The sequence below is a fragment of the Rutilus rutilus genome (genome assembly GCF_951802725.1).
Source record: "Rutilus rutilus genome assembly, chromosome: 6".
In the NCBI taxonomy this organism is placed as follows: Eukaryota; Metazoa; Chordata; class Actinopteri; order Cypriniformes; family Leuciscidae; genus Rutilus; species Rutilus rutilus.
The window spans coordinates 40,922,833-40,935,546 of record NC_140214.1 but is presented as its reverse complement, the minus strand read 5'-3'; the positions used below and the strand labels follow the sequence as shown (position 1 = coordinate 40,935,546).

The window sequence follows — 12,714 nt, the reverse complement described above, 5'->3', positions numbered from 1 at the left end:
AACTGTTAGGCTACCCCACACACTCTGTCTATGTAGTTTGCTGCTGCTCGTCGGACAGCTTAAATCCAAACCAAGTCCAAATAATGTATGTTGCACTGATCTTTTTCACCAGCTTTCACTTTCAGCCGTGTTTACTTAAGATGACGACGAATATGATGCGTTGCAGCCGGGTGTACCTCGCGGCCGCGAGTAGATTCATATCACAGCTTGTGTAGTATAGAGCCAGCTCCCAACCCAACTTTGAGAATAGATTAACGGCGATATTTTTTTTATCGCGCGATAAGAGTCTCGCGTTAACGCAGCACGTTAACGCCGATAACGGCCCACCACTAATTTAAATATATTAAATTCTTTAAACAATGCATTATTTACTTTTATCTTGCCAATAGTTGACAGTAGTTTAATGTACAAAGGTAGTCTGCCTTTTGTCTCTTCAAGCAATGTTTTTAAAGTTGTTTCAGTGGTGGAATAAATCTTTAGTATAACGAGCATTGATGAATTGAGTTTCATAATGTGTTTAATATTTTTAAAGTTGACAGACTGTTATGACTGACTGAGCTCAGACCTGCTCTAGGCTGTCCTCCGCCGGCTCCGCTTCGACGCAGAGGCTCTTGGGACTCAGGATGGCCATCATGTCCTTCTTCATGTGCTGCAACACCTTCTTGAGCTCCGAGTTCTCCAGCATCAGAGATCTCTGGCGCGCCTCATAATCACTCAGCAGAGCCCTGTACATCTCACCCTCGTGTCTAACAACACAACAGCAAACGCTCACATGTCTGCAGTGTAAGAGATGACACTGGTGACACACACACACACACCCACGGGAGCGTTACCTGGCCTCCATCTTGCCCGTCTTCCAAAGGCCTCTCTTGCCATCTGACCTTCCCACATAGTTGGACACTTCAATGGCTGAACACACATGAGGACAGAGAGGAGAGAGATGTTATAACCTCGCATGCACTGTTCAAATCTTTCTGGATATTGTGGATTACTTTACTTCATTTTTTTGATTTACTTATTGTGTTGATGTTGTGTTGTCTAACACTTGTGCTGCTATTGAGGTGGACGCGGGTCGGGTTAGGACAGGTTAGGTGGTACAGGTAGATTTAAGGGTGGGTTAAAAGGGAAGGGAAGGTCAGTGTCATTATAGCAGGAATTACAAGCAGGTCATTTATATTTTACTTCTTTTATAAACATGTATGTACACAAGTGCAATGTACACAGGTTAAAGACACCTTATGTAAAGTGTGACTGAACTCTCAAAACTGTAATTTCTTTCAAAAAGCTAAATTGATAGATGATATATTATATAACACATGGAATATATAAACAGGCACTGAAAATTTTATTTCTGATATACAATTAAAAAATATATAAATCAACATACTTGATTTAACATCACCCTTAAAAACATACACTATACTTGAGCATTTCTATGGGTGCAAATATTTTTTAAGATTAAGTTTAAATGTTAACCTGAGGGATTAAGAGAAAAAGAATGTTTCAATCGAGTAGCTCAGATATATAGAAAACAGGATTTCCATTTCCCATCATGCTTTGGGGCTGGACAGGGTGAGCAGATGTTGAAGTATAGTGATATTGAGCCAGACGAGAAAAAGGGAGAGACTTGCTGTTCTCTAATGTTATTTACAAGAGTTTCTATTATGGTTTTGTCCGGACCGCACCAACAGAGCCACAACTTATACAGTATAACTCATTTTCAACGGTCTACACGCTATGACCGTTCCTAATTTATAGATTTTAAGTCAGCTTTTAATACAATTAAGATTATCACAGCATGTTTTTGAAAGAAGTCTCTTCTGCTCATCAAGGCTGCATTACTTTGATCAGAAATACAGTAAAAACTGTTATACTGTGAAATATTACAATTTAAAATTGATGTTTTCTATGTGAATATATAGTGCAGTGTAATTTATTCCTGTGATCAAAGCTGAGTGTTCAGCATCATTACTCCAGTCTTCAGTGTCACATGATGACCCTTCAGAGATCATTCTAATATGAGGATTTGATGCTCAAGAAACATTTATTATCGTTGTTGAAATCAGGGCTGCTTCATACTTTTGTGGAAACCGTGATATGCTTTATTATTCAGAATTCTCTGAATAGAAAGTTCAAAAGAACAGCATTCAATTTAAAGAGAAATCATTTGTAACATTATACTCTCACTGTCCATCAACTCAATGTGCCCTTGTTGTCAAAAAAATGTGTATGCTTTATGATAGGAGGACCTGCAATTATCAGCTGCCGGTTGTGTGGAGATAATAATGGCAATATTTTTCATTTATCTTGTAAATGTCCGTCTCTAAAGCCCAATGTATACTTCTGTGTCGAACTCCCGCCGTCGGCAGTGTAGGACACGTCCCCTTCGCCGTACCCTGACGTGCACCTCTCCAAAAACGTAACAACGCATCAATTATACGCGGACACAAGCGCTGTGATTGGTCTGCTAGAGCCCCTCCCTCGGGTTTGTGTGTAATTGCACATCAACGCGGACACGAGCAGAAGTATAAATGAAAACCTAAGCGTAGCCTATAGCGCTGGCGTAGGTCCGACACAGAAGTATAAATCAGCCTTTAGTGTGTAATTTCTGCACTACACGCATCACCCAACAGAATGGTGAAAACTATATTCAAATATTAAGGCCAAAAGAAAATAGTCGCTAGTGACCCGAGGTATGCAAGTATATTTTTCTGCCCAACAATAATTGAATCTCTGACTCAAATTAAACTCACCTTTATTCCTCAAGGAGGCAATGTCTGATACACTGATGAAGTGATGTTACACTCATAATTACGGCAGTCATAAACAAAACGTGAAATGACTCAGTGATTTACTGTAGAGCGAGTACTGAGCGAATCAAATATTAGTGGTTCACTTGATGGAGAAGCTGTCAGCCATCAAAATACTGCTTTTGAAGAGAATCTGTTTGAGACGGTGAATATGAGGCAGTGATGATGGGAGAAAGCATCTGCTCAAAATTAACTCTTCCAAGTTACAAAAGGAAACAAAATATGCTTTATTGTATTCTTTTTTTAATAGTCATTAAAATATCCGGAGAGTTATTATCGCAACAGTTGAGATCCATCTGTGTTAGATATAGATCCGGGTCACTAAAGACCAGAATATTTAATAAGGATTGGCAAAACATTCATGCATTTAAATGATATATAACCTTTTAGGGGTTCCATCATGGGAACATTTTATGGATTTAGCTTGAATTATTTTGTTTTATTTCATTTTTAATTTGAATTTAAATCTGAATTAAACGGCTGGTAAACATACTTTATCACTACAAAATTTAACTAACCCATTAAAAATGAAGGAATTATGCAATCATTAAGACATTTCTCTACATATAGAACCTTTTTTGGCATTAAAAAGTAAAGTTTAAGTTGTTTGCACTACGCAAACTAGAGCAGAAGTGCAGAAAAAGAGAAAATGTGTTTGTAATATGTCCTCATGTTATTGTAAAGTTCAAACTAAACTTGCATTATATTTGTCTTTTCCAAATAAAAGAGAACAACACAACAGGTGCTCACCGAGCTTCTTGTCTCTCTTGTCCACGAGCAGCTGGTTGAGCCGCTCCTTCAGTTTGGAGCACTCCCTCTCTTTCCGCTTGGCATCATGGTTGTACTGTGTGGCTCGACTGGAGATGATGCTCTGCAGTTTCTGCACCTGCAGAATATTAAACACACAGTAGCAGTGAGGCGGTTTAAGTTGAAAACAGTAAAAAGCTGTGCCAGCATTTAAAGGGTCCTAATATGCCCTTTTACGAAGTCTTGATTTTGTTTTTGGGGTGTACTAGAATGTTTTCATGCTTGACTGTACAAAACACATATTATATTATTACAGCTCCTCTCTCCCCAGTCTGGTTTAACACGTTGATTTCGATGAAGCCCCTCCTTCTGAAGCATGAAATGTGCTGTGATTGGTTAGATGACCCAGTGTGTTTTAATTGACAGCACTTAGTGTGTAAATTGTCCCACCGCAAGTTCTTCTCTAGTGTTCTCTAGTTTTTTTTTATTCATGCAGAGACCCTCACGAACTAACTGACTGTATAACCTCCTATATTCAATTTTGTGAAGAAACAGTTATTGACACTAAAGTGGTTAAAGTCTTCTCAAATAATAAACCATGGCTCTCTGAAGATTTAAAGAAACTCCTTAATGAAAAGGAGCCTGTAACAGAAATAATGTTATGTGATCAAACAGTTGAAATTGTGAAGACTTAAGTATTTGGGAACCATGATTGACTGTAAATTGAATTTTTCTGAAAATGTGAACCTTATTTGTAAGAAAGCAAATCAAAGGCTATTCTTGCAAAAGGAAACTGCAGAACAACCTGACTTACAGAAAATTCTCTCAAAGAGTTTATACAAGTTTAATTGAGAGTGTTTTAGGGTATAATATAACTGTGTGGTTCGGACGAGTTACATCTGTGAATAAAGTAAAATTAGACAGAATTACAAGAGTAGCAGGAAAAATGATAGGATCTAAGCAAAAATCAGTCGCACAGTTATATCAAAGTGCAGTTCAGAGAAAAGCTTTGACTATAGCAAGAGACACAACACAGCCCTTGAATCATGTTTCTGAATTATTGCCATCACGTCGTCGCTACAGAACACCAAAAGCGGCCAAAGCAATATATAAACAAACTTTTGTACCAAATGCAATAAGTCTTTTGAATAAGAGGAAGGAAATGTGAATACTTTAATCTTAATGTATATTGTGTATTGTTAATTGTTTTGTGATTGTATGGCGAGACCAAAGACCAATTTTCAGCTAAGGCTGAACAATAAAGTACTACTACTAACTAAACATAAATAAGAATGGCGTCAATTTAAAACCATTTTGCGCCTGATTCAGACCCTGACAATGTTAACGAACAAGAGGATCGTGCAGAAAAGATTTCATGCGCAGACTTTACAAGCACGGATTTCAGAGTGGTATGTTTTTGTAACTTTCTTATACATTATAGATACAATGTTATCCACCATTTAATCGTGATATTAGTCGGAAAACTATGGCAATACTACGGTGGCCGAGAAGTGCAAAACAAACCACAATTCCAAAAATAAAACAAATTTATAAACGCAATATAAACACGCGAATCGACTTTCTCCTGCCGCAGTCTGCTGTACTTTCTGCATGTCTTGACTGACAGATGTCTCGTCCAATCAGCGGTCAGTATTCCATTCGCCACATATACCTACCTTTTCCGTTTTGTCGTTGTGTTTTTTGACTTGCTAATTTGTTTTCAGATTTGTTGTTGTGTTTTTTGATTTGTTATGGTTTCGAAATTGTTGTTGTGTTTTCTAACTTGTTAATTTGTTTTTAGTCTTTCCATTGCCTTTATAATTTGTTGTTTTGTTTTCAGAATTGTGATTTGTTTTGCACTTCTCGGCCACCGTACAATACTAACAGTAATCGATTACAAAACCACGGTTAATTTTCCTAAGGAGGTAAAGTAGTTTTCCTAAAGCTACAGTAAACAAGCTGTTCTCCATAAAATGTGCTGATAAACGTTATAATGTTCAGGAACAGTTTAAAATAAATGTTAACCTCTCCAAGTTAGGAAGGTCAAACAAATGAGTTTTGGGAATGTGGAAAAAACAGCGTCTCTTTGACAGAGACAACAATGTCTTCTCTAATGCAACTCATCCAGGCCTCCTTACTTTTTTTGCATATTCCGTGGGCGGAGATTATTTAAATGAGTAACATTATGACTTCATAAGATCCCAAAAAAAAAAAAACACCAGCGTTTTAGCTGCGTATTAGAATTGATCTCCGTCCACATTAAAACGACTGAAAACGCGGATCACGTGACCATTCACCAACACTGGGCATGCGCGTGCCGGTGTAAACCTAGAGACTTTCAAACATAGACTGTAAAAAAAATGCTTTCAAACATCAAAATTTCATTTATTAATATGTATTTGTGTCAAAATGACATATAAACATGTTTTCCTATTCTAGTTTGCCTGGAAACGCTTCCAACACACTTATGTGTCGCATGAAAAATAGGCGTCGGTTCTATTTCTAGCATGCACACGTTTACCGCACGAGCCGCGCCTGAGACGCGGCAGTTTCTTACTGTAAGAAACTGTTCCAGCGGGTGGAGTTTACTGTCTGGTACTGAATATTACCTGTGTATACTCCATGACTGATGACACCCAATCATAGAGCCGAGCGTGAGCCTCTGCGTCATCGTTTCTAAAGTCCTCCGTTTTGACCCGTCTTCACTAAAACGCCCTCCGGAGATTCAAAACGCAAAACAGGGTCGGCAGTGTTTCTAAACTTCTCTGTTTTAGGTCTTTGTTTTTGCCGTTTTAGTCTGGACGGGAGGTGCAAACGTAGCAAAAGGTCTCCGTTTCTAAACGAAAACGCAGTAGTGTGGATGGGGCCTTAACCGCTCGAACAGCAACACACTAACTGAAGTTGTAAAAGTGAAAAGCATAATAGGACCCCTTTAACTATTAATGATTCATTTAATAATAGAGACACAACAATGCAAAGAAATTTGAATGTTTTGCATCCCATTTTCACCTTTTTACCACTGAACAGTATGGAAGCTCGTTTCAGCCAAAAAGTAAAAATAAAAATAAGGTTAACTTATCTTGATATTTCAGATTTTTTACCCTCAGAATTGAGAGATACTTCATAACTCACGAGTTTACATCTCACAATGCGGAGGGGGGGAAATAATTGTAAATCGCAATCGAATTCTTATTTTTTCTTTTGCAATACACTGATCATTCAGTTTGGCATTTGTGTAAAAGATGAGGATTTTGTATGCTGGGGGTTATGGTGTAAAACTTAAAAGTACAGCAGTGAGCGTGATGGGGTGCAGTCATGACGCCTGTCTGAGCGTGAGCATGTCTTACTTCCTCTTTCTCAGACTTCAGGCAGTTCTGTAAGGTTTTGATCTTCAACTGTAGCTGTCGCTCACCCTCATGCAGGCCTGAGTTCTCTCTCCTCGTGTGCTCCAGCTGATCCTGACAAACACACACACACACACACACAGAGCAGAACCATTAGGATTTCACATTACAACCATTTCCTCCTACTTCACTCTGAACTATCTACTAGTAAATAAACTCAGCACTACAGCAGTGTGCATAATAGATGGCACTATTTCTAATTTTCATTTCGTTTAAGTTGAAGCATTAAATTTATTAACTGGAAATAAAACTAAACTAAAACTAGCAATATTTAAATAAACTAATAAAAAATAAAAGCCAATTCAAAATATTGATAAAACTTGAAATAACACTATCACAATATCTTGCATATGAATTATTTTAAAGAAGAGCAGAATCATAAAAATGCATATTCACTAAAGATTTGAGTTATGTCCATGCCTTCTCCAGGCCTTTAAAGCCCAGTATTGTAAAGGTGGCTGAAGTTCAGTGTGTGTGTGTGTGTGTGTGTGTGTGTGTGTGTGTGTGTGTGTGTGTGTGTGTGTGTGTGTGTGTGTGTGTGTGTGTTAGAGCAGAAGGCGCAGTACTTTGAGTCGACAGTGGCTGTGCTGCAGATGCTCGAGGTCACTGGTGTTCTTCATCTGCTGGTTCTCCAGCTCGTGATGGGCCCGCTGAGCTCTCCTCTGCAGCTGCAGCACCTCATACAGCACGTTCAACACCGGCACAGTGCTCAGACCACCCGAGGTACACTCCACACTCACTCCAGACAAGCCCAGCGAACACACCTCCTGAGGAGAACCCGGACAACACATATGATCACCACAACAGTCCAGTTAAGAAGATGTGATGAACATGTACGGTACTTAAAGGTGCAGTGTGTGATTTAGAGCGGCATCTAGTGGTGAGTTTGTGAATTGCACCCAACAGAAGTTACAGTGGCCGACAGGAAGTGATGTCGTCGTCTGAGACAGCAGAGAGTAGCTAGATAAGCAATGAGGTTTCTTTACAAAGATACATTAAGAAATTTGTTTTACTGAATCATCAAGTAAACCTGTTACTGTTACTTGTTCATCATTGTGTCAGTGTTTTATTCGCTGCCTTTAGCTATAGCTTCTTATCATGAAGAACAACAGTGACGAAACATGTTTGTCCGTTTAGGGCCACTGTAGAAACATGTCGATGTAAGGAGACCCGGTGTGTGTAGAGAGAAACGGCTCATTCTAAGCTAATAAAAACATAACGGTTCATTAAGTAAGGTCTTTATACACCACTGAAAACATAGTTATGTATATTATATTGCATTTCTGTCAACAGATCCTCCTAAATATTACACAATGCACCTTAATATTCAACAATATTGATCTCCTGCATTGACACCATTATATGAGAGCTGAACTATGCTGGACGATGACATCACTGTTTTCTCCAGAGCAGCTATGAATGAACTTAACTTTTTTACAATGAAAACAAACCATCATTGACCTTAATCTGGACTATGACGCTATTTTCTTCTAGATCTGCTGTACAGTAGAAACTGTTGCATTACCACGGTTTATAAAGGTCATTCAGTCATTATGTACTATGTAGACTCTACCGTTCAAACTCAAAACTAGCTTTCTCTCTCACCCAGGCCATTCACTGGCACACAAGCCATTTTGCAGTTTTGTTTCAATGTACTGCGGATGTGAAAGTGCTTTCTAAAATCTGAAAACAGCATCAAATGAACCTATGAAAGAGAACATTAGCTCTTAACATGTAGAGTGGTGTTACGCTGCCTCAAAAGCACATGTACACCATGATCCGAACAGCAACATTGGTGTCGGTTTTACTAAATCAATCTCATACTTTGGAACGGCATCAAAATGGATTCAGAAAACAGCATCGTCTTGATGAACACAAGCCAAACTCTTCCAGTCTCAGATACACTACAGGGTTTGAGGGTCAGAGCAGACCTTGTTCACCGGCAGCCAATGAAGACCATAGAATGGCATTATGCAAATTTATTACAAAACTACGCAAATTCGAGCAGCCCTCGTTTCACAAGACAATTACTCAGTTTATCTGCACTTTGAGCTCTGAAACTTTGCAACCTTTTACAGTCACAAATGGCTTTATTACACACTACATGAAAGGTGATCTGAAAAAGAATAATAGTTGCACTTTAAATTAGGGCTGTGCAATTAATTGAATTTCGATTTCGGCTCCCAACGATCACCAAAATAGTACAATCGAGTAAAAACATTATTTTGCCATGCTCTGTTTTGCAAGAACACTCTTATTTTGTCTTGTGTTCTGAATGACACGCGCAAATCCGCCCAAAAGTAGTGATCGACCAATATATCGGGCCGATATTTGCGGGTTTTACGTGTATCGGCATCGGCCTGCTGCGTTCGCTGATAGTTTTTCCCTGGCATTATTTACAGACAGGCGTCCGCAGACAGCTCTGTGTTGCTGGAGACGCTGCACTGCCCCTCCCACACTAGCAGTGCTGGAAGCCTCTTCAAGACAACTGTAAGGTTTAAACTTTCAAAGCATCTTTTAACTGTTTGACTTAGCTGAAATATTGCCATACACTTTGAAAGTGGAAACACGTTGCTCTATATGTGCGTGCAACTATAGCAAAGCAAGTTTGTGGGTCCAAATGGAAAACGCAAATGCCTCATCTATAAAACTGCTTGTCATTGTATTTAGGGAGCTGCAATTAGCTAAGTTTGAGGCTATCCATATGCATACGGCAGCTGTTACGAACACTGGTCATGGGTTAAATAATGCCGACGTTGTTCCGTGATTCCGTGATATTTGTGGGAGTTTTATTCAGCGACCACCTGGCTGATGTTTGGACGTGTGCTCATAAAAGAAGCGACGCGGTTGCGACACGCATGCGATGCAGCGCGCCCGTTTGTCCAGGCGCTCCTATGCCGTGGTGAGATGAAAACATCTAAACTTTTCAGAATGCAGCAAGCGCACACAGGTCATGTGACAAAACACAACTGACCTTTCCATGACAACATCGAAAGCTCGGCTGAACAGCTGATCATAGCTGGACAGGGCGGGTTTTTATTTCTCATCTCCATAAATATATGTAGTCGTAAAGGGCTAGAAATAAATTAATCCTAACTTCCTCGTCATCATGGAGAGCGCAGTTCATGGTTACATAGCAACGACAGACGCCACTGGAGCGCGAGCGCTTGTAGAAAGGAGAAAGCTGCGCGGCCGTGCTTTCCACACGTTTTCAGACGCGATATGTGAACAGTCCCTAATTCATAATAAACTGAGAATCTATTTGGTTTAAAATCGTTTTTGTTTTGTTTAAAATGGAGGAAAAGCCATTTTCTTAGGATAGCCATTTGCTCTACAAGAGATTAAGAGATTAGTGCACTAAAATTTAGGCCTAAGCATTAAATGACTAGGTTGTAAATAGTTGGTTACTTTTAAAATTAAGTATAGTATAGTTTGCACTTTATTATGCTGCTTGCTTGTTGCTACTGTGTGCAATAGTGTAATTATTTTATTTATGCTTAAATATTTATTTTCAGAATTTATTTTCAGAATTTGATTTATGCTTAAATATTTATTTTCAGTATTTTCCGAACTGAACTTTTTTGTTTTACTTGTTCTACCTCATGTTTTTAATATTTGTCAAATATTGTTTTTTTAAGTTCAATAAATGATCCTTTTTTAAATTGAGACTTGTAACATTTGTAATCATCGTGTCATTTTTATGATGTAAATTGAGTGAGCAAAAGCAGTATCGGCTCCAAATATCGGCCCAAGAAAATCGGCAGCCCGTATCGGTCATCGGCTAAGGCTGATAAAAAAATATATATATTTAAAAAAAAAAATATATATATATATATATTCGGTATCGGCACAAAAAAATCCATATCGGTCGATCCCTATCCCGAAGCCATAAACTCTCTCAGCTTGAATGTTTAAACTGATAAGACTTAAAGAAGTGAAAACTTTAGTTATGATGCAATGCTGGCCCGATTGTGCAAGTGACAATTCCGTCATGTCCCGACTCCTAAACGCGAGAGTGTAGTTTCAACGCTTGCCTTGTCCAGCCCATTTTGAGAGACCGAGAGAGAGAAGACGCGGCGCCGCTGAACACTCACGCGGTTTGTGAAATTGCATCTTTGCGTAAGTTTTAAAATGATTGATTTGATTTTATAATCTGTGTGGATTAATTTAAGCTACTCATACAATCTACTTGCTAAAGTGAATCAATGTTTGCGGGGGAATTTTCCACATTATAAGTGGTAGACCTGCGGGAATTATTAAAATACTTGAAGTATTATCTGTTATATTATTTATTTTAATTGTTTAATTGTAAAAGTACAATCAATGTTCAAATTTCAATTTTAAGAATTGTTGAAAGGTGTCTTTTTGATAAATGCAACACGTTCCCAAAGTCATGTGAAATAATCGTGTTACATAATCGTGATTTCAATACTGACCAAAATAATCGTGATTATGATTTTTTTCCATAATCGAGCAGCCCTACTTTAAATCATTACATTACACGTCATTGCTGAAGTTTTATATATTGCAACACCAATACTTGCCAATAGGGGTGTAACAATACTCTCATGACAATTCGACACATTTCACGATACTCCAAGACATTTTTTTTTTACTGTTGATTAATATGCTAAATTTGGTGTTACACTGTGTGTGTAAATGAATAGGATTGGACTCGGTGCTGGAAACCCAAAGCACAGGACAATAGAGACGCCAGAATAACAATATTCATGATTCTGAAGCTGAAAATACAGAATTAGCCTACTTTTGTCAAATATGCTTGATCTCTTTTACTGATTAGATGTATTTAAAATAAATGTAGGCCACTTTTTACTGACATTTGCCATTATCAGGACCCACAAATATTCCCCCGGTGCATTATTATACATTATATTCAACATAATATATAGCAGTTTAATGTAATACTGACACTAAAACTTTTTGGGTGAACTATACACAAAACAGTTTGTCACTATCCACGATACATATTGTTGCATTTTTGTATTGCGATATATTGTGACACCCCTACTCATCAATCATCAGATAAAACAATAGTAACAGTTTAAAGGAGTCATAACCTGCAATTTTCACTTTTCCACGAGAATCAATGTATGTTATGATTGCATAATGATTATACACTGGCCGGGAAGCCGATATTTAAAAGTGAAGCGTTTGTTTACCTCAGGGTTTGTAAAATAGCCCACGTGCACGCGCACTAAAAAATGAGATTTTGATTTCTGCCCCGTTCAACCCTTCCCACTGGCTTATCGTTAGGTGTTTGTGCTGTGCTAAACATTGTACGCCGGAATCCTTCACAAATTTGGGGCAATATCAGGCGAAGTTGGCATCGAAGCTCGGGAAAAGCGCCATTCCAACAAAATTGCCTGCAATTGAAACGGTAAGACTGTGTTTTTATTGCTCTACTGTGTGTAACAAACAGCATCTAACTGCTAATGCGGCTATTGTATGCTATTGCGTCTGTCACTAAACAAATAAACGAAAGACTCGAGGTGAAGTAATTATTTATGTTCCCTGTAAACAATTTTTGACTGCATTATAATGATTTCTTAATTCAGAATATGATCAAGATTGCGTAGGTTGATGTGTTCGAGGAATTTGCCAGTTAATAGTAACATTTAAAGCCCCTTAAATGAACGAAATGACTCGAAAAAAGATTTGTTCATTTTGATGAACGAGATCGAGTTCACAGTAACGTTCATCAGGCAGTAATGCGGTACGTTCAGTTCACGTTC

The 12,714-nt window shown here is 38.3% G+C and overlaps 1 protein-coding gene across 5 annotated transcripts in view; it reads right to left on the bottom strand.

Annotated features, from left to right (window-relative positions):
• Positions 1-12,714, bottom strand: part of ssx2ipa (synovial sarcoma, X breakpoint 2 interacting protein a) — a 42,956-nt gene that overhangs the window by 15,113 nt on the left and 15,129 nt on the right. For all 5 annotated transcript variants that reach the window (XM_084410334.1, XM_084410332.1, XM_084410336.1 and 2 more), the window contains 5 exons: positions 7,528-7,728; positions 6,905-7,015; positions 3,561-3,696; positions 834-909; positions 566-746 (listed from right to left, as the gene is read on the bottom strand). In XM_084410334.1, the coding sequence (XP_084266460.1) occupies positions 566-746; positions 834-909; positions 3,561-3,696; positions 6,905-7,015; positions 7,528-7,728 (705 nt within the window). The remainder of the gene's footprint in view (positions 1-565; positions 747-833; positions 910-3,560; positions 3,697-6,904; positions 7,016-7,527; positions 7,729-12,714) is intronic.